The sequence below is a fragment of the Leptonychotes weddellii genome, chromosome 4 (genome assembly GCF_054177405.1).
Source record: "Leptonychotes weddellii isolate Sample4059 chromosome 4, ASM5417740v2, whole genome shotgun sequence".
NCBI classification, from domain to species: Eukaryota; Metazoa; Chordata; class Mammalia; order Carnivora; family Phocidae; genus Leptonychotes; species Leptonychotes weddellii.
The window spans coordinates 84,636,815-84,656,348 of NC_138372.1; the positions used below are offsets into that span (position 1 = coordinate 84,636,815).

At 43.4% G+C, this 19,534-nt stretch overlaps 1 protein-coding gene across 3 annotated transcripts in view; it reads left to right on the forward strand.

Moving 5' to 3' along the window:
- Positions 1–18,996, forward strand: part of AHCYL1 (adenosylhomocysteinase like 1) — a 39,561-nt gene extending 20,565 nt beyond the window's left edge. For 2 of the 3 annotated variants that reach the window (XM_081815617.1, XM_081815618.1), the window contains exons 2-17: positions 4,628–4,739; positions 7,259–7,402; positions 8,413–8,513; positions 8,937–9,039; positions 10,187–10,281; positions 10,864–10,970; positions 11,809–11,925; positions 12,188–12,251; positions 13,054–13,142; positions 13,464–13,534; positions 13,904–13,998; positions 14,086–14,184; positions 14,575–14,643; positions 15,088–15,166; positions 16,302–16,422; positions 16,939–18,996. In XM_081815617.1, coding sequence (XP_081671743.1) covers positions 4,628–4,739; positions 7,259–7,402; positions 8,413–8,513; positions 8,937–9,039; positions 10,187–10,281; positions 10,864–10,970; positions 11,809–11,925; positions 12,188–12,251; positions 13,054–13,142; positions 13,464–13,534; positions 13,904–13,998; positions 14,086–14,184; positions 14,575–14,643; positions 15,088–15,166; positions 16,302–16,422; positions 16,939–16,945 — 1,473 coding nt within the window. In that variant the 3' untranslated portion in view covers positions 16,946–18,996. Of the gene's footprint in view, positions 1–4,627; positions 4,740–7,258; positions 7,403–8,412; positions 8,514–8,936; positions 9,040–10,186; positions 10,282–10,863; positions 10,971–11,808; positions 11,926–12,187; positions 12,252–13,053; positions 13,143–13,463; positions 13,535–13,903; positions 13,999–14,085; positions 14,185–14,574; positions 14,644–15,087; positions 15,167–16,301; positions 16,427–16,938 lie in introns of those variants that run through there. The other variant, XM_081815619.1, reaches the window with a different exon arrangement.
- Positions 18,997–19,534: the final 538 nt, after the last annotated feature.

Here is a 19,534-nt window from a genome sequence, read left to right on the forward strand (position 1 = left end):
TAAAAAAAAAACAGTAAAAATTCTATAACAGCCATTTGTGTTATCGTTACCCTCTTGGTCAAACCAAATCTACAGATTGTAAGGGCCCATATTTGCTTTCATAGATCTTTCCTGGGATAACGCTGGTTGCTTAGTTGGTGCCTCCCAAATGTGTCAACTAAAAGAATATAATCCATGAATATTATCCTGATCACCATCCTTTGGCTATAGTGTCATAGTGCAATTCTGATGGCTTTCAGTTCTCTGGGATTCAGCAGCTAGACAGCAAAATTGGGTGGGACCTGGGAAGGAAGTGTGGCTAAGCTATTATTTAACATCTGGGGAGATAGAACATGTGTTTGTGGAAGTAAACTTCAGCTTCTAATGGTAAAAAATATCAGTTGGGATAAATTGAACCAGTAGTATACGACAGTTTTTCTTCCCTGGAGGGTTATAACTGTTTTGGGTTGCCTGTGATCCCTTTTTTTTGATAAATTATATACAGCAATTCTTTCAGATCACTTTGTCACCAGACTTAACCACGAGGTGGTGGGTGCACTGTATCTCAAATTGTTTCTTTGGAAAGCTTCTTTTCATCATTTTCAATGTCAAATGGAAGAAAGTTTATACCCACTGAGCCCTTTGAAGAGGTGCTTTAAAATAGCACATTGAGGGGCGCCTGGGTGGCTCAGTCGTTAAGCGTCTGCCTTCAGCTCAGGTCATGATTCCAGGGTGCTGGGATCTAGTCCCACATCGGGCTCCCAGGGGGAAGCCTGCGTCTCCCTCTCCCACTCCCGCTGCTTGTGTTCCTGCTCTCGCTATCTCTGTCTCTGTCAAATAAATAAATAAAATCTAAAAAAAAAAAAAGAAAAGAAAATAGCACATTGAATTGGCCTGGTATTTAATTGAGTTTTTAAGGCACAGCAAATAGACTTCTGTATTTGGATGTGCTATTTGGAGAATGGGTCAATCTGACCTTCTAACCTTTCTCAGATGTAATATTAGTTCAAGAATGAAACACTGGCATGCTTGTTGTGGGTAAGGCTGTTTATGGAGTGGCGGGTATTCAAAGTCATTCTTTAACATAGGACTTTTTGATTTTCAGATACTTTTTTTTTTTAAGATTTTATTTATTTATTTGACAGAGACACAGCGAGAGAGGGAACACAAGCAGGAGGAGCGGCAGGCAGAGGGAGAAGCAGGCTTCCCGCCGAGCAGGGAGCCCGATGCGGGGCTCGATCCCAGGACCCTGGGATCATGACCTGAGCCGAATGCAGACGCTTAATGACTGAGCCACCCAGGCGCCCCTGATTTTCAGATACTTTTTGAAGTTCCAACTACCTTATCTCTTTTTCCTTCCCCCTCTTTCCCATTCTGCATCATATTTAGAACTAGCCTTCCTTACAGATACAGCTTTGAAGAAACACTGAAGTACACCAGTTGAGACTTAATTATGATTGGAAGAAATGATGACAATAGGAAGTAATGTAAACAGAACAGTTTTGCAGCCATCCTTGGATTTCATTTTTACCTAAATGATCATATTGTGTAAATGTGGTGAATCCATCCCAATTTAGAGGGCTGTTACTGAGATCTGGTTTCACTAGAGGGAAAACCTGTGATACTCAAAAACTGCTTTTGACAACAGTGTCTTGCTTTACAATGTGAAGGTGAATAGCATTCCAGGAGGTACTTCCAAAGGAGGACAGAGCTACAGGCTGTAAGGCGGCCATGGAGCGAGCAGGCCTGGTGGAAACTGGCAGAGCAGCAGTTGTGATCTAGGTTCTCTTCAGCATGCAGTTTGGTGGTGGGAGGGGAGACAGGTTATCATGCATCTTCGTATAGCCGGACCACCTTATTTGTAAGAAGTGAAAATATCAAAGAGCTCTGAGAATAGACAGCCACCTGGGCGCCTGGGTGGCTCAGTTGGTTAAGCGACTGCCTTCGGCTCAGGTCATGATCCTGGAGTCCCTGGATCGAGTCCCGCATCGGGCTCCTTGCTCGGCAGGGAGTTTGCTTCTCCCTCTGACCCTCCCCCCTCTCATGTGCGCTCTCTCATTCTCTCTCTCAAATAAATAAAATCTTAAAAAAAAAAAAAAAAAAAAGAATAGCCACCCATCCGTGTCACGGCTTGAGTTAACAGTCTGCCCACTTCAAATATGGACCATATTCATTATTTGAGACATGAGGCACTGCACTATCAGTAAGCTGCTTGCAACACAGTCTAATATTTTTAGATGGGAAAGATTTTGCTAAGCTTTAGGCTACTGTTGAGCTGCATTAATACAAGGTAGGATTATGACTATTAAATTAGTTCTTGGGTTGCTGAAGAAACACGTTTCTATCTTGCCACAGCCACCTCTCTTTTTATTTAAGAAACGGCAAATGTTACTGCATTTCCCTCCCCCACCCCCGCCACCACCAGGTAGGTGGTGTCTGGGAATATGCCCGGAGCCTTTTGAAAAAAGATGAACAGGGGAGGGAATCGTAACAGCTAAGAGAGAAGACTAGCTTCCGACTAGACTGCCCATGCCAGGAACAAGGAGGCTGACGGAGGAAGGGCTGCCTCTGGAGAGTGTTAAAAGGCATGCCGGTCTCTTGGCTGTATATTTTCTGCCACCAAAAGAACTGCATATTGGGTTGAAAGTCATTACGTTGGTCCTGGATTAATCTCTTCACTAAAACTAGCTTTGCTGACTGCAGAAGTCATGTGAACATGCGATGGGAAATCCTATCTAGAAGGGCAGACGCTGACCTGAGACCACTTCAGCGAGTGGGTTTTTTGTTTGTTTTGTTTTTAGATTTATCTATCTGAGAGTGAGAAAGAGAGAGCACATGGGGGGAGGGGCAGAGGCAGAGGGAGAGAAATTTAAGCAGACTCCATGCTGAGCACAGAGCCAGGGCTCGATCTCATGACCCCGAGATCCCGACCCGAGCTGAAACCAAGGGTGGGTCGCTTAACCAAACGTGCCACCCAGGTGCCCCTCAAGAGTGGGGTTGGTTGGTTTGTTGGTTTGTTTTTCTGAAAGGCACTGTGCTTTTAGCATTTTAAACTACTTAAGTTTTAGTACCTAAACTAAACAAGCTGCTTAGGATGTATAAAGGTATTTGTTAATCAGGTTCTGGTGCCATGTATGTTGTTTAGGCTGAGTCCCTTGTACTTACTTTTTCTGTGTTGCACATTTAAGCCTGATTCTCACATGCTAGCTGATGCTACCCTAGCAGGAGGGCACGTGTGTCAGAGGAGGGGGATGTTTTGCAGCTGTAACAGATGGGCAGTTTACTGTTCTGGCTTCAAAGTGGGTATAACCACGTTGCTAGCATTTTTTTTTTTTTTAAGATTTTATTTATTTATTTTACAGATAGCGAGAGCAGGAACACAAGCAGTGGGAGTGGGAGAGGGAGAAGCAGGCTTCCCCCCGAGCAGGAAGCCTGATGCAGGGCTCGATCCCAGGACCCTGGGATCATGACCTGAGCTGAAGGCAGACACTTAATGACTGAGCCACCCAGGCACCGCCCCCCCCACATTGCTAGCATTATGGGGAGAAGACTTTTAATCTGTAATAGCTTTTATATTTCCAGAGATCCCTGCTAAAGACTTAGCTTAATGGAGTCTCCATGGGAACCTTTTCAGATTTAGTCAGATTGTGAGGAGAATCTCAATTCATAGTCTCAAACCGTTTTGTTTTTCAGGAAGCTGAAGCTTATTTTATATCTTAAAGGGTTTATCAGAGCTTAAATAAAGAGTTCAGGAGGAAGGTTTAAACCATTTAATAGAAAAAAATGTTTTCATACACCTTAGAAGCATCCATTAATTTGACTGTAAATTGTATTGTAAGGTATTTGCCATTTGTTAAAGCCAATTTTCCAAGTATCCTTCAAACAATTACTTAGTTCTGGTGTATTTCATTTAAAGAAGTTTTTAATACAGAATTTACCAAGTCATTTATTTTCTCCTTCAAATTAGTCCTATAATTAGTTGGATTTTACTGTGGAGTGCACAGATTTTTTTTTTTAATTTTGCTTTCTTTACTGTATGCAAGTATTTTACTGGATGTAGAAAGTTCTGGGCATACTACATTGCCTTTGTGAAGTATAGGTATGATTGGACTCTGACTTGGCACCCCAGTGCCCATTACCATTTCAAGGCAGCTCCATAATTTTTCAAACAGCAAGACCATTGCTGATTTTAGGATAAGAATGTGCTACAAGAGAATCTTCTGGGGAAAAAACAAAAACAAAAAAAAACAAGCAGAAGCACTAGGAGATTGTGCTATTTTTTGGTAGAGTTGGGAGGAAGGGTAAAGAGCTTAATGTGTGTCAAGGTTGTAAGAGGAAAGAAAACTTTATGGAATGTGAGAAGAAAGATTTGTGAAATTTGGACAGAATGCTAAAAGAAGTTGTGTTTAAGCTCTCCCCGCCCCCCCCAACAAAAAAATTCTACAATTGGAAAGAGGCAGTAATTGGCATTTGGGGAGGAGTCAGCAAGTCGCCTCTGCCCACCCTCGTTCTGGTGGGAGAGTTGCTGGCTTAGTAGGAGCTATATAATAACATTAGGTTTTAGGGAAGGAAATGTATGGCCTTAAAAAATGGAACATTTCATAGAATGCTTGTTTTAAGTTTTCAACTGTTTGTCTTCCTCTTACAGCAAATCCAGTTTGCTGATGACATGCAGGAGTTCACCAAATTCCCCACCAAGACAGGCCGGCGATCTTTGTCTCGCTCCATCTCCCAGTCCTCCACTGACAGCTACAGTTCAGGTAGGTATGAACTTCGTGTCCACTCTGATCTCTCTTCCCAGTTCTAGAGCCGTAAGCTAGTTCTCTACCCACTGCTCTGTTTATCTAGAATCTAAAAGTATCTCATATCAGAACTTCCCATCTTTCTGCTGAAAGCTGATAATTAGCGCTTGGGCAATGGGAATGTCCCCACCCAGGCTTGTAGCTGGGGAGGCTTTTGTCATCTGGAGATTTCTCTTCCCCTGGCTGTCTCTGTGTGTGGTCTGTGGCCAGTGCCTGTTTGGTAGTACTGGGCTGGATCCCATTCCCACGATTCTCCGCCCACGTCACAAAGGGAGAAAATCAATTCTATTTTGGCTGACGGAACGGGCCTTGAAAAAGAGGTGTACTTTGGAAGCATGATTTCCAACTTTGTTGTTTAAGATATACCCCGCCACCTGTCTTTTTCTTTCTTGGCTCCAAGACTGCCTGAATGGTGACAAGAAGAATGAGTATTTGGGCTCCTTTTATTTGCTAGGTTACCCTTTATGTTGAAGTGTCCTCCCCTGTTCACCTCTGGAGTAGGAAAAGTTCAACTACGGTAATGTGGCTCCAGCTCTGTTTCTTTTTAGTCCTCCTGTCCTCTATTTTAACCCTATATAAGTCGGCTTTTTTTTTTTTTTAATTGTGTCCTTCTCAACTTTAGAGGGAGTACTGGAAAGTTAATGTGGAAAAGGATGTAGAATTTAGGATTTGAGTACTAGCGGAATAGACACTGAAAGATCCACAGGGGCATCTTATCTAACCCCGGCCCTCTCATTGTTCAACTGAGGAAACATTTAAGAGTTTAAGAGGCTTGCCCAAGGTCATAGATTGCTGTTAGTTTTAGCATAGAGATTTGCTGTCTCCATAAATGACTTTACCAGAATACTGTTTGTACAGTGTTATTAACATTAAGGACCAGGCTTGAGCAAGTGAATGGATTGTAAAAAAAACAACAACAACAAGTAAATGCATTTTAAAAAAACGTGTCCTCTGCTCTGTGCCATTGATAACCCAGCGTAGGTGAGATAGGCAGATAGGAGCAATTTTGTGGTCTACAGGGTGAAGTACTGAAATAAATGAATATTCAGAGTCACTGTGGCATGTGTGCAAGAAAAGTTTCCAAATATAATGGCTGTCATAAATAAAAGGTGTCTTGGAGTGACAGATACCAAAGAGTGGGAGTGATAAGCAGACCGATTCCAGCTAAGAGAGAATTAATTGTGAAAAACTGGGCTATAAGAGGAAGAAGGAAGGAGTGAGTGAAGAAAGCTTTGGCAAAGTTCTCAAAGATCTTGATGTCCATGTATTAACAGGAGCCTATCAGAGCATTTTTAAAAGCTTTATGAGCCAGGGGCGCCTGGGTGGCTCGGTCGTTGGGTGTCTGGCTTCGGCTCAGGTCATGATCCCAGGGTCCTGGGATCGAGCCCCGCATTGGGCCTCCTGCTCAGCGGGAAGTCTACTTCTCCCTCTCCCTCTGCCTCTCCCCCTGCTTGTGTTCCCTCTTTCACTGTGTCTCTCTCTGTCAAATAAATAAAATCTTAAAAAAAAAAAAAAAGCTTTATGATCTAGTTAAATTGTCCCAGTGGGACAGATACCTTTGGGAGTATTTGTGTTAGCTAGCAGTGTGTAGAAGACAGCGAGAGAGACCTGATGCACTGGCAGAGACAGAGACCAAGAAATACTCGTCGATTCACAGAGGAAAGAAGTGAATTGAGAGTGGGGGAGTGATTATTGTATGTCCCCCTGCATATCGTCTGAAAGGACATTTTTATATGAAGCTGCTTTTTTTCCTTAAAGTTGAACATATTGAGTGATCTCAGGGCTGACAGTAGAACCAGAACTACTTACTCACCTTTTGAGTTTCTTTCCATTTCTGTATTCCTTGAGCACAACCTAGTGTAAAATCCCTTGTAAGATTCTCTTATCACTGTCATCCGTTTTAGTGGTTCTCAGAGTGTGGTCTTCTGAATGGTGGCAGCAGCAACACCTGGGGACTTGTTAGAAATGCTAATTCTTGGGCCCCACCTGAGACCTACTGGGTGGGAATCTCTGGAGGTGGGGCCTAGCCATTTGTATTTTAACAAACCTTCCACATGATTCTGATGAATGCTGTAGATGCTTGAGTTTGAGAAGCAGTGTTCTACAGAAATGGTGTTCCTTACATGCCCTAAAGTATTCTTCCATTTTTGCCATGTCTGGTTCCAGTCCACATTGGGACCAAGTGCCTCTGTTAGCTGGGATCCCTAGAGCTGGTGCAAAAGTGGGATCCGTAGCTTCTATTACAGGGACTACTCGCAGAGTATCATCAGGGTGGATGAAGGGGCCACAACACTGAAAGAGCCACAACACTTTCATTCATCTGTTAGACTCTGAAGGAGTAGAGCTGAGAGTGATGTAAAAGGTGACTCCAGTTCCGAGGTTGCTTATCTTAAATGAGAGTCCTTTGGGGAGTGCATTTTGTGGAGTTGGGACCGTTGCGGTTTTTCTATCCTTGTTTCTTTCTCTCCTGGCTCTAGCTGCATCCTACACCGATAGCTCTGATGATGAGGTTTCCCCCCGAGAGAAACAGCAAACCAACTCCAAGGGCAGCAGCAATTTCTGTGTGAAGAACATCAAGCAGGCAGAATTTGGACGCCGGGAGATTGAGATTGCAGAGCAAGGTAAAGAAAGGGAGTGGGTAGGGGACCAGAAGCAACCCACTTGCTGGTCATGAGGATCCACAGACAACTTCACACTTGAAAGCTAACTTGAAAGTCGCCTCAAAATTCAGCACTGTGGTCTCTTGTATTAGCAGATCTCTCTGTGTGCAGCTTGAGCCTCAGGGTTCTTGTTCTCCTTGCTTCCTGTTCTCAGCACATAGTAATTACACAGAGTAGTTTCTGTTTTCCTCCCCCATGACACCATATTTGGAGATCTCTTTTTGGAGTCAGCAAGTCCCGGATCACTACATGGTGGTTAGGTCTGCGGGATTCTACCAGAGCTGCCAATCTCAGAGACCCACATTTCCCAGAAGCAGCAGATGTGGGAGGGTTTTCAGCTAGGGATGTGGTGACCAGGGTCTCTTTGGTCTTTGGTCCTTAGCACCCCCTGCTGGAGCAAGAGTGGAAGTGACTGACAGTCCGTTAGATCTTGGTTTCCCCACCCACCCCACTCCTGATAAGGTCTTTTTACTCATTACTTTCACACTGAAGACGTGCTCTCTACTGGGGGGAAGTATGGAAACCAAACAGACTGACAGAATGGGGTTAGGTAGAATAGAAAAAGCAGGAAGTGCTCTTCTGCTGAGGGTGAAGTCTTCCTTCCTGGTTTGATGGTTATATATAGGAGTCCATTAGCCAATGCCATAACCACTTCCCTCTCCTCCGCAGTGAATAATAAGACTCCCCCTCCATTTTGACCAGATGTGAGAATTTACTTCATTCTCCATTCAGTCCTCTGCATAGAAGGCTGAAATGGTGGAGGAAGAGAGACATTTCCAAGTCGTTGGATGACAACTCCCCAACTGTCTTTCTGCTGTTGAAGCCGCCAGTCATCATGGAAATTTGCTTAGAGTGTTTCTACCCTATCTTGTAGTATCTCAGCAGATCCAGACCACCCCTAGATGTTGCTGGGGCAGAAATTGATAATACTGCTAGTGCAGACCTAGCTCAAATCCTCTGTTCTTTCACAGACATGTCTGCTCTGATTTCACTCAGGAAACGTGCTCAGGGGGAGAAGCCCTTGGCTGGTGCTAAAATAGTGGGCTGCACACACATCACAGCCCAGACAGCGGTGAGTTTGTTGGGAGACACAAGAGGGACTTCAGATGAGGGGAAAAAAGAAAGTTTTTTTTACTTGCTCTTCCTTCCCTATCTATCCAGTCTCCAAATGCTAATGACTATTAGGTGGGACCTCCTGTTGCACAGGAATGGGGTTTTCTACTCTGTGTGGATAGCTATAACCTATGTTTAACAGACCTGACTCAGGGAGATCTAGATCTGCAAAAATCTGACTGTTAACGAAAATGTTAAGACTTTCAGGAACACGTCTTCTGGGTGAAGTTAGATACCAGTAGGCTCCCTCGCAGGACCATAGCCTCTTGCAACTTCCCAGTGTAGCACCAGTTGCCGCAGAGTTACTGGGTACTGCCCTCTTGTGTGCCGCCCCTACCTGGCCCTCCTCTCTCTCACCCTGTCTTCCCGAATGTCTATGTAGGTGTTGATCGAGACACTCTGTGCCCTGGGGGCTCAGTGCCGCTGGTCCGCTTGCAACATCTACTCCACTCAGAATGAAGTGGCTGCAGCCCTGGCTGAGGCCGGTAAGTTTAGCTTTTTTCACCAACTTTACCTTGAAATAATTACCTAAATAGAATATTTTCAGATCAAAATTGTCTTTACAGTTACACGTATGTCTAGGGGCTGTAAAACATGGAGGGTAATAAGAATAGCCACAGGAAGAAAGTGGGTAATAAAATGAAGGTCCATATCCCTGATGAAATATCATATGGTCATTAAGAATGACCTTTGAAAGGAATCATAAATACATGGGGAGATGCATAATTCTAATGGTAAGTGAACAAGGAGGAATATTAAACTGTATGAGGTATATGAGTTCAGCTGGTCTCTTTTCACCAAAGGCTCATCACTTTTGAGGGAACACAAGTAAGAAGTGCCTTCTAGATTAGTAGCTCATTAGATATTGCATTGAAAATACATGGACTACTTATAAGTTCAGTTTAGGTTGAAACAGTTTTTATTGTAAAAATATTCGAAGAAAATCACCATGAAGTTTCTTGAAGGACTTACCATGTCCCTGGGATCCTCAGAGAGCAACTTTATAATACTTTTGTTTTTCTTGTTCTTTTCTGGTGTTTATTGCAGAAAATTTAGGAGTTTCCAGAATGATAATAACAATCCTACTTCACAGGGATAATATTTGACACATTTTTCCTTTTTTCTATTCACTTTTTACAGAGATAAATAAATCTCAATATACAATTGATAACCTAAAACATAACATTTTCAGAAGTAGTTTTCCATGTCACTGAAAACTTCTTGAAAGCATCATTTGTAATAATCATATGGCCACGTGATTTTACTTCACTGTTTTACTCACATTGAACATTTTGGTTGTTTCAAGATTCTTGCTAATACAAATAATGTTCTAGTGAACAACTTTATTTTGATTCCCATTTCATTATCTCCTGAGGTTGGAGTTCCAAGTATAAAATTGGCCAAAGAGAATAACATTTTAAAATTCTAAAATATTTTTATAAACAAAAATCTCTTAAATTTGTTACCGATTTCTGAACTACAGGTGCCATTTTGACTTTTTGCCCTTTCGAAGTTGTTTCCTTTCCATCATAGTTTCTGTAGCCTTTTTCTCTTCACATGGATCTCAGGAAGTGGTATTGGTATAGCAAACTCCCAGAAGGAGGAATCAGCTGATCTGTTCCCATCCTACAGGAGTTGCAGTGTTTGCTTGGAAGGGCGAGTCGGAAGATGACTTCTGGTGGTGTATTGACCGCTGTGTGAACATGGATGGTTGGCAAGCTAACATGGTAATGATGTATATTCATCCTACACTTTGACCATAGATTTGTTTCCCTTTTTTCCCCTCAAAGCATGGTTCCCTAAATATGTTTTGGATGTATGTTCTGATATACTTACTCTGTTGCCAAAGTGTTTAGCTGATACCTGTTCAGAATGGGTCTGAGTACTGAATGGAAAGGTGGGGGAAGGGTAAGACTAAAGTGAACACATGTGGCTCAAACACAGCAGAGTGAAATAGAAAGAAATAATGTGGTTCCTCTTTGGAGTAGAATTCTGGTTTCTTTCCTTCCTGCCCCAGCTCTCCTTTTGCATCCCACGGAGCTATATATTTCAAGACTCTAGACTAAAAACGAGTCTATGATTAGCCTAATACTCTTCACTATAGCCAAGAACAAACTTAGGAATCCTTTTAACCATTCTACACCAACAGATTTGACTGTGTTTCCACTGTCTAAACCTGCTCTAAGGAGCCCTGAGGAGTGCTCTTCCAAAACATACAGGGCTCTCTTACTAGTACAGAAAGTGGGTTCAAAGTTCCCCCCAGCTCTAGCAGCCTGAATGCCCATAGAAGTCTTCTGGCTGTTCTATAGATCCTGGATGATGGGGGAGACTTAACCCACTGGGTTTATAAGAAGTATCCAAACGTGTTTAAGAAGATCCGAGGCATTGTGGAAGAGAGCGTGACTGGTGTTCACAGGTAACAGATTCTGGAGTAGCTGCCCCTTGTGTCCTTGCCTCAGCAAACTCTCCTGGTCTCCGTTAGGCTCGAGGGCTGTGTTTCAGACTTGTAACTAAATGGGAATACCTTCATTAGATAAAACTACTCCGTTTTTACCTCTAAAGAATCCAGGAGATCCTAAAAGGAAGTTATCTCAGGTTCTAGTTCACACATTTTTCTTTCCCACTTATTCCACTGTGAGTCTCAACCAGTATTGGGAGGTGTAGGAATGAATATATCTGGAAAAACTGTATTCAATATTGTATTATAATTTTATATTTGAAATATGAAAAAAAATCTTATTGTAAAACTATAAATTATACACACTACAAAAAGTAAAACTGGGCAAAATATTCTTGGCTTGTCGAAAACCCTGAAAGATCTCTCTCTGAAAGAGTGTTTCTCAGTTGGGGGCACACTGCACATGCTCACACATGCACACATAGGGAACTGAAGCAGAGTTATTGATAATCTTTGTTTATCAGAAGTAGGCATGTTCAGTTTTTTTAATTGAGAAAATGCTGGTCTAAGGAAATACATCCCCTTTTATGGAAGAGAAGTCCATTTCTTCTGTTGAAAGGGTTTTTTTTTTTTTTTCCCTTTCCAAGAAAAGGGCGGGGGCCCAGGGGGAGAGAAAATGAAAAGAGGTGAGGAGGGATGACAAGGAAGTGATCTTGTTTACTAATATGCTTGGGCAGTAAATACAGCTGGGGTGGGCAGCATGGAGCTCGCAGAGAATTAGGCAGATTTCGCCACATAGTATGTTTTACCAGCTAACTTTGGTTTTGTTTGTTTTTGTGGCTTCTTCTCCCTTTAGGCTGTATCAGCTCTCCAAAGCTGGGAAGCTCTGTGTTCCGGCCATGAATGTCAATGACTCTGTTACCAAACAGAAGTTTGATAACTTGTACTGCTGCCGAGAGTCTATTTTGGATGGGTAGGTTGAAATGTATAGATACTTAAACTTCTAAGGGGACAGGTTTGGGTTGGGTCGCAGTGTTAGTCTGATACCACTCCAGTCTTGTCCCGTGGTCTTCCTTTGCCGTTAAAGTTTCGTTAGAGGGGTTCATGTCATACTGAGCCCAGCCAGCTTCCAGCTGGAGTTCTCGTGGGGCATTGCCTCACACTTTTGCTTTTGTGCAGAGGGACTGTGTTTGGGCTAATAATGTTTAAGTTGAGCCCTTATCTGTTTTCCACAGCCTGAAGAGGACCACAGATGTGATGTTTGGTGGGAAACAAGTGGTGGTGTGTGGCTATGGTGAGGTAAATAGCTGGGCCTCAGTGTGTCTTTTCATAGACTTACTAGAAATGTTGAGTGAAGGAGATGTGTGCTGTCAGTGTGGTCACTGATGTGGGGTTAAAATATGCTTTGAGATGATCTCAATAACAAAAGTGCTTTATTCAGATTTATGAATAGAGAAATACAAAATCAATTGAGTTCTCAGATCTCACCACACTATCTTGTGGAATGGCATGTTGGCATCATCCGCCCCTCCCCCCACCATAACAGTTACCTCTTATGAGACTTACTTCAAGTGAATATGTAGCATTTTAGTCACATAAGTGACCTGGTATTAGAGTGAAGGGTGGGATCCGAAGTGGTATGTAGTTATCTCTGAACTAGACTAGGTGTAGGAGATTGTGTTGTCATCAGTGACCCATGGTGGTTCCTGAACTGCTGGGCTGGGCTATCCTTGAGTTAGATGCATCTCAAATGGGAGTTAATCAGGTTTTTCTGGAATAAGCTATTAGAAGTTACAATTACTCTTCCTTGGTCTTGTTTTCCTAATGGTAATGTTTATTTGATCTCCGCATTCCTTTTATCATCCCAAGCCCCAGCCCTTGCTATGAAATATGAATGTCTGCTCAGTCACCTCTCTGACTGAGGGTCACAGCATAATCTGGATCTGTTTAAGCTCTGCTTGGCTTGGAGCATCCCTGCAAGGGCTCACTAGAGGATTGGTGATTTCAGGGAGGTTAATTCTCATCTCCCGAAGAGCCTACCTGCCCTAGTACCCGTGCCTTAGTGGACCTGACACCCCTACTTCTTTCTTCTGCTCTGTAGGTGGGAAAGGGCTGCTGTGCTGCTCTCAAGGCCCTTGGAGCAATTGTCTACATCACAGAAATCGACCCCATCTGTGCTCTGCAGGCCTGGTAAGATTGTGTTTCTGAGAGTTTATGATTAAACCATTCCTTGCAGAAATCTCTCAAAGGAAGAGAAAGTTATGAGGATGGCTCTGTTCCCTCCGTTGTAACCCCAGGGCACTCCTAGAGCTTCTTGGCATTTTCCCTTCCTGAATGGAATCTCGGGGAGTCCAAAGAGTCCAGTGTGTAGTGTAGCACAGCTTGTCACTTACCTCTGTGAGGTAGCACTGGACCTGACTTCAGAAGGGAATTTAGCAGTCTCGTTTTGTGACCAGCTTCTGTCCCACTGCCTCCTTGCTTTGCTCATCGTGTTCCTTCCTTTTCTTCCAGCATGGATGGGTTCAGGGTGGTAAAGCTCAATGAAGTCATCCGGCAAGTTGATGTCGTAATAACTTGCACGGGTAAGTATCAGTGCTTTGGTGTACGTGGAGGACTGGTAACTCTGAGGCCAAACCTTGAAAGTGGTCTGACTTTCAGATAAAGTAGGTGAGACCTGTGCTTGGTGTAAAAGTCTCAGAACCAGAATAAGCTATCAGAACCTTAACATGTTTTCCAGAACCAAGAGCCTTTTCCCCTGATGGTTGTTTATACTGTTGAATCTTAAAACCGGACCACTGAGCCTAAAGAGCTGTTACGCAGTGTACTCGTTTCTCACGAAGGATGCATGCCCTTTCATGCAGCAGACCTCCTCTTTCCCATGTTCTCACTGGAAGCCAGTCGATACCTTTGTTCCCCAGCATCTTTCTTCAGCTACTCTCGTTTACCTTTAGGAAATAAGAATGTAGTGACACGGGAGCATTTGGACCGCATGAAAAACAGCTGTATCGTATGCAATATGGGCCACTCCAACACGGAAATTGATGTGGTAAGTTTTCCCTCATTGATTTGCTGCAGGGCCTTTTTCCCCTCCCTTCCATTATAGCCACCGTCAACTGTGCCGTCTTCCTTTCAGACCAGCCTGCGCACTCCAGAGCTGACATGGGAGCGCGTGCGTTCTCAGGTGGACCATGTCATCTGGCCAGATGGCAAACGTGTCGTCCTCCTGGCAGAGGTACACACACGGGAGGGCAGTGTCGTTAGATCCATGGCAGAGGGGGGAGGCAGGGAAAAAGCATTAGGCTCACGTTTCCCTGAACTCCATCTTTGGATAGACGTATAGTTCTTAAACTTTCTGGTCCCTAAAATAGAACCACTCAAAAAAAAAAAAAAAAAATCTACCTTTTACCAAGTAACACAGTATTTCTTGACCCCAGTGGCTGCTTTAGCTTGTCATACTCACACGGGCTTACAGGAAATAAGATACAATCTAGAGTCATGATCTGGAACTGTGATTATTTTTCTACCAACTGAGTCCTGTCCTGCATTTGCTTTGCTTGTATGACACTGGAATCAGACGGAGGGGGAGAGCACAGCTCATCCCAGGGCTCTCTTACCTTTTCAGGGTCGTCTGCTCAACCTGAGCTGCTCCACAGTTCCCACCTTTGTTCTGTCCATCACAGCTACAACACAGGTATGTGACCAAATGCCTGCTTCTCCTGCCCTGAGATTAGTGGAACCGGGCCTCGGTCAGAGTTCAATGAGACTGTGCCCTGCTATGTTTTTTTCAACTGGTTTCAGGTCACGGGTGGTCAAGATGGGCTTTCTTGAGTGTAGAAAAGAGTCATCAGTCAAGCAGAGTCAGTGTTTGTGTCCCTTTGAGTTGGCTGTGTTAGTTGAGAATGTAGGGTTCCAGCTTAGTTGTATTTAGTCTGCTCTTATATTAGGAACTAAACGATAGCAGCAGCAAATTCTCTTACGATGTGTGGTGGTGTTTATTGCAGGCCAAGTTCTGGGTGCTGTCACTATGATAGATCACTGTAGTACCTTCCCCGAGACCCTGTTAGATCTAATTTTATTTTTATGTCCCTGTCTAAGAAGTTTTGTTGTGTTTTCTGATCCTCTTTTCCCAACCTAGGCTTTGGCACTGATAGAACTCTATAATGCACCCGAGGGACGATACAAACAAGACGTATACCTGCTTCCTAAGAAAATGGGTGAGCAAGAAACAGTAGGAACCTGTATTGATCCCCAGACTTTTGCATGATTTGGTAAAATGATGATCATTGAAATGAAAGTATTGGATTTAGAGTCAAGAGTTCTAATCCGCATCCTAGCATTTTGTGGTTTCTGGACCTCAGGACAAATTCTAATCTCCATGAGCCTCAGTATCTTTATCAATAATGTGAGAGTAATATTTACATACATTGCAGAATTGTAGTAAGAATTAGAGCTAATGAGTAAACGTGCTTAGCACAATGGTTTAGGGTAGATACTCTTATTCGTAGTAGCCATATGGAGTTCAGTAAACTTCCCACCACCAGTGACTACAGCCTGGGACCGAGACGAGAGAAACCGAAATCTAGGTTTTATCATCCATCCTCTGTGTAAATATGCAGCCTTCTGATATTCTGGGGGACAGCTGTGTTTTGTTCCTGTGGCATAATACATCATCTCTGGTTCTTTCCCTTCTTGAATAGTGGCACCCACCTCCCGTCTATAATTGGTCAGCCCCTGACCCCTTAATTAAAGCTGAAAGACTTCTCACTCTCATCTCCTCCAACAGCTTACCTCAGATTGTTGGTGTTTTTTTCTTTAATCCATATTCATAAAAGTAAAGCCCAGGAAGTGTCTATGAAAGAGTAATAAATTTGTACCAGCTGCCTTAGAAATCCATGATCCTAAGATTTGAGGCCTTTATGGATATTATTCTAAATAAATCTTAATGACACAAAGCTCTTTCTGGCTATTGGTGTCTACTTTGTTTCATAGTTTGACTGTAATTCAGTTAAGGAAGTTGCTGCAGGAAGGTGAGAGTCATACATAGCATGTTGGCCACTGGGGTAAAGCCAAAAGCTTGGCCGGAGAATGATGGGGAGGTACAAGTCCACCTCATTTTGTCACCCTGGCAAATGGCTTTCTACATGCATTCTGGATGTACAGAGAGAAGTACCCTGCCAGAGGGGCAACTTTGAGTGTTCTTTAAGCAGTTATTTCGAGTTATAGATGCTTTCACAGTTACTCCATTCCTTGTCCTCTTTCTCGAAAAGCTTCGGATGAAAATAGGGGAGGTTATGCCCTGAGAGGCAGATTGAAATGGAGTCTGCTCCCCTGCCACTGTGTTCTTCCTAGATGAGTACGTGGCCAGCTTGCACCTGCCATCATTTGATGCCCACCTGACAGAGCTGACAGATGACCAAGCAAAATATCTGGGACTCAACAAAAATGGGCCATTCAAACCCAATTATTACAGGTAACTTGGGGGAAAACAAGTGAGAAGCTCCTTTACCCAATATTAAACAAGTATGCTAGCCAGCTTTCTTAAATAAAGTGGTGTGCCTGATTTTGAAGAGTACAAGAACTCTGCTCCAGACTAACAAGGTAGGCAGAGAAATTATATATCTAGTAGTAGATGTAAAGGAGTAAGGGTTTTCTAGAATTTTGAAGCTTGGGCCTCACACCCAGAGATTCTGATATAATTGGTCTGGCATGGGCCCAGACTTATTTTATAAAAGCTCCCTAGATTAATGTTTAGACAGGGTTGAAAACCACTGGCTTATATTATTAGGGAGCAGGAAATGGAACCAGAGATGGCATTGCCAGAAACCCTGTGGAAGCACAGGGAAGAATGATCCATGGGGAATGGCTGTAGGGAACCCTAGCTGGGGCCAGGGAGGGACCCTGGGGAGTGTCCTCTGTTTTTGATTTTTCTCTGGGATCTCTCATGTGGAAGACCCATGTGCTAACCAACCAGTCTCTTTCTTTACAGATACTAATGGACCATATTACCAAGGACCAGTCCACATGAACCACACAACTCTAAAAGAAATCTTTTTTAAGATAACTTTTATTTTCTTCTTATTCCTTTCCTGTTGATTTTTTTTTCTATAATTTTTTTCTTCTTTTTTTTTTTTTTTCCATCTCATCGTCCAAGTTCTGCAGACCACACAGGAACTTGCTTCATGGCTCTTTAGATGAAACTGAGGTTCAAGGTTCCTCACCCTAGTCACTAAAGAAGGATTTTACTCTCCCAGCCCAGAAAGGTGATTCTTTCTTTCCCATTTCTGGGGACTTTAGTCTTAATTGGGTACCTTATTAACAGGAAATGCTAAGGTACCTTCTTTGTTGAACAATCTGCAATGTCTAAATTGCCTTAAAAGAGCCCATTTCTTAGCTGCTGAAATCAGTGCTCTTCACTTTGTCAGAGGAGCAGGGATGGTACCCACTAGCCAGGTAGGTTAGACGTTAGGTGGCGCATGCTCATTTCTCCAGGTGTTCCAAGCCCTGTTTCCTGTGTGAAGGTGGTGTGTCCGGTTCAGAGATGTGTACTGTTAAGATCCAGTTGGTCCACTTGGATTTAGTACAGCCCTTCCTCCATTCCCACCAGACCTTCTCATTTTTCAAGTTTTTAACCAGACTGCACTCTACTAAGTTTAATTTTGTCCCCTAGCATTGATTTCCGTTGTACAAAAAAGGAAAAAAAAAGAGTAAGAAAAATGTTTAGTGTTAACACTGAGGAACTGCTTGGGTGATTAGTTGTTACCAGTTTCTCTTTTGAACCTTTGGAGCTGAGAGTGCAGAATAGAGTCTGGAGAAATGCTGGCCTCAAACTCATCGTAAGTCCTTCTGTTACTAGCCCATAGTTTATAGCATCAGTGAACTGGGGCCATAACGGCAAGTTCTGTCAGCTCTGCCCCATACAGCTTGTGCTGAAGGCGAATTTCTTGAGCCATTATTCAGTCTAAAACACTGAGCTCTATCTTTAGGATTTATCCTTTAAGAGCAAATTTCTGGTCAGCTGTGCTTCTGCAACCTAAAATATTTAAAGGGAGATAGATGTGGATGGGAGGAGAGGGATAAATTGGGCCAGGGTGAGGGAAATGTAGTTCCGTATAACTGGTCTGGGACTTTAGGCCCCATGTATAACGTTAGTTTTACAGAAGTGGTACCTCTTTTAATTGACATGTGTCACAAAAAGTTTATGAACCAAGATCTTAAAGGGCAGTTTGTGCACAGAGAAGGTAATCAGTGTGTCCTGGCTCACGCTCGGAAAGAATCCCTAGAAAGGCCCTCAAAGATTGGAGAGGTGTATCCCCATGCCATGCACCCTGCTTACCAGCATTTCTGCATGGTCTGATGAGCTTTATGCTCATGAGCTTTAAGTATGTAATTATGCAGGATTCTAAGTCCTCAACTTGTTCTAGCTGGCGATCCTTCAAAATTGGGTCAGGCATTAGTGCTAGGTACTAGCAATGTTCAATTCTCTGTTGCCATTGATCAGAGAGACAGACGTTAAAAACAGTAATATAAGAAAGGAAAGCTTTCACTCTGCAGCCTTCTAGCAGAGTCTTGCCAAAACATTTTTCCTTTTCCTCTCCTGGTTCTCCCCCACCCAGCCCCTTCCCGCTCCTTTTCAGTGTGACCATGCTCTCTTCTCTGTAGATGCTAACAGTTCAGGCCCTTTTTCCCAGGGCACTGAACCAGCCAATCAGAACACCCCATCCTTGAGGGGCGGTAACCTGGCCAACAGTGGTATCCATCGTGTCAGCTCTGCTGGAGGCGAGGGGCCCAGGTCCCGCTGCCCTCTGGCCTGCCCCTTGCTCCCAATCTATTACTGTGTCCATAGGAATAATAGGTAAGGGCTCCATCTCTGTCAAGCCATGTAACAAAGGACACTGTGGGAAAATGTCTGGCATCAGAGGGAGCATGTGGAGAGCAACTCGGGAAGAACAAGTTTATTTTGTATTGAATGATTTTTAATGAATGCAATATTAATCCTTGCAGATGAGCAATAATCATTAAAGTCAATTAAAACGATAAGACCTTATTGGGATTCTGTGTCATTCTTGCCTGAACAGCAGAACGTCATTAGAACTTGTTTTCTAGGGCAGGATAAGTCACAGGTCAGGCAGCAGTCTCTAACAGATTTGCTGAGGACCTGATATGGAGAGGAGCAGGCTGGATGCAGAGTTCTTCAGGACTATCTTAAGGTGTGTTCCCCTGCTCTGTGCCAAAGCACTTGCACTCAAAACTCCTTCAAGAAGCCGATCTGCGAGGTGCCTGGCTGGCTCATTCGGCGGAATGTGCAGGTCTTGTCCTCGGGGTTGTGAGTTCGAGCCCTCTGTTGGGTGTGGAGATTACTTAAAATCTAAAAAAACAAATCTGCTTAAACTTCAGGGCCCCTCACTTGCATAGTCCCCCTTCAATACCCTATACCTAATTCTTACCCTTGAAGAATGTCTCCGGGGTGCCTGGGCAGCTCAGTCAGTTAAGCGGCTGACTCTTGGTTTCAGCTCAGGTCATGGTCTCAGTCATGAGATCGAGCCCCGTGTTGGGCTTATTATGGCGTCTTATTACGGAGTCTT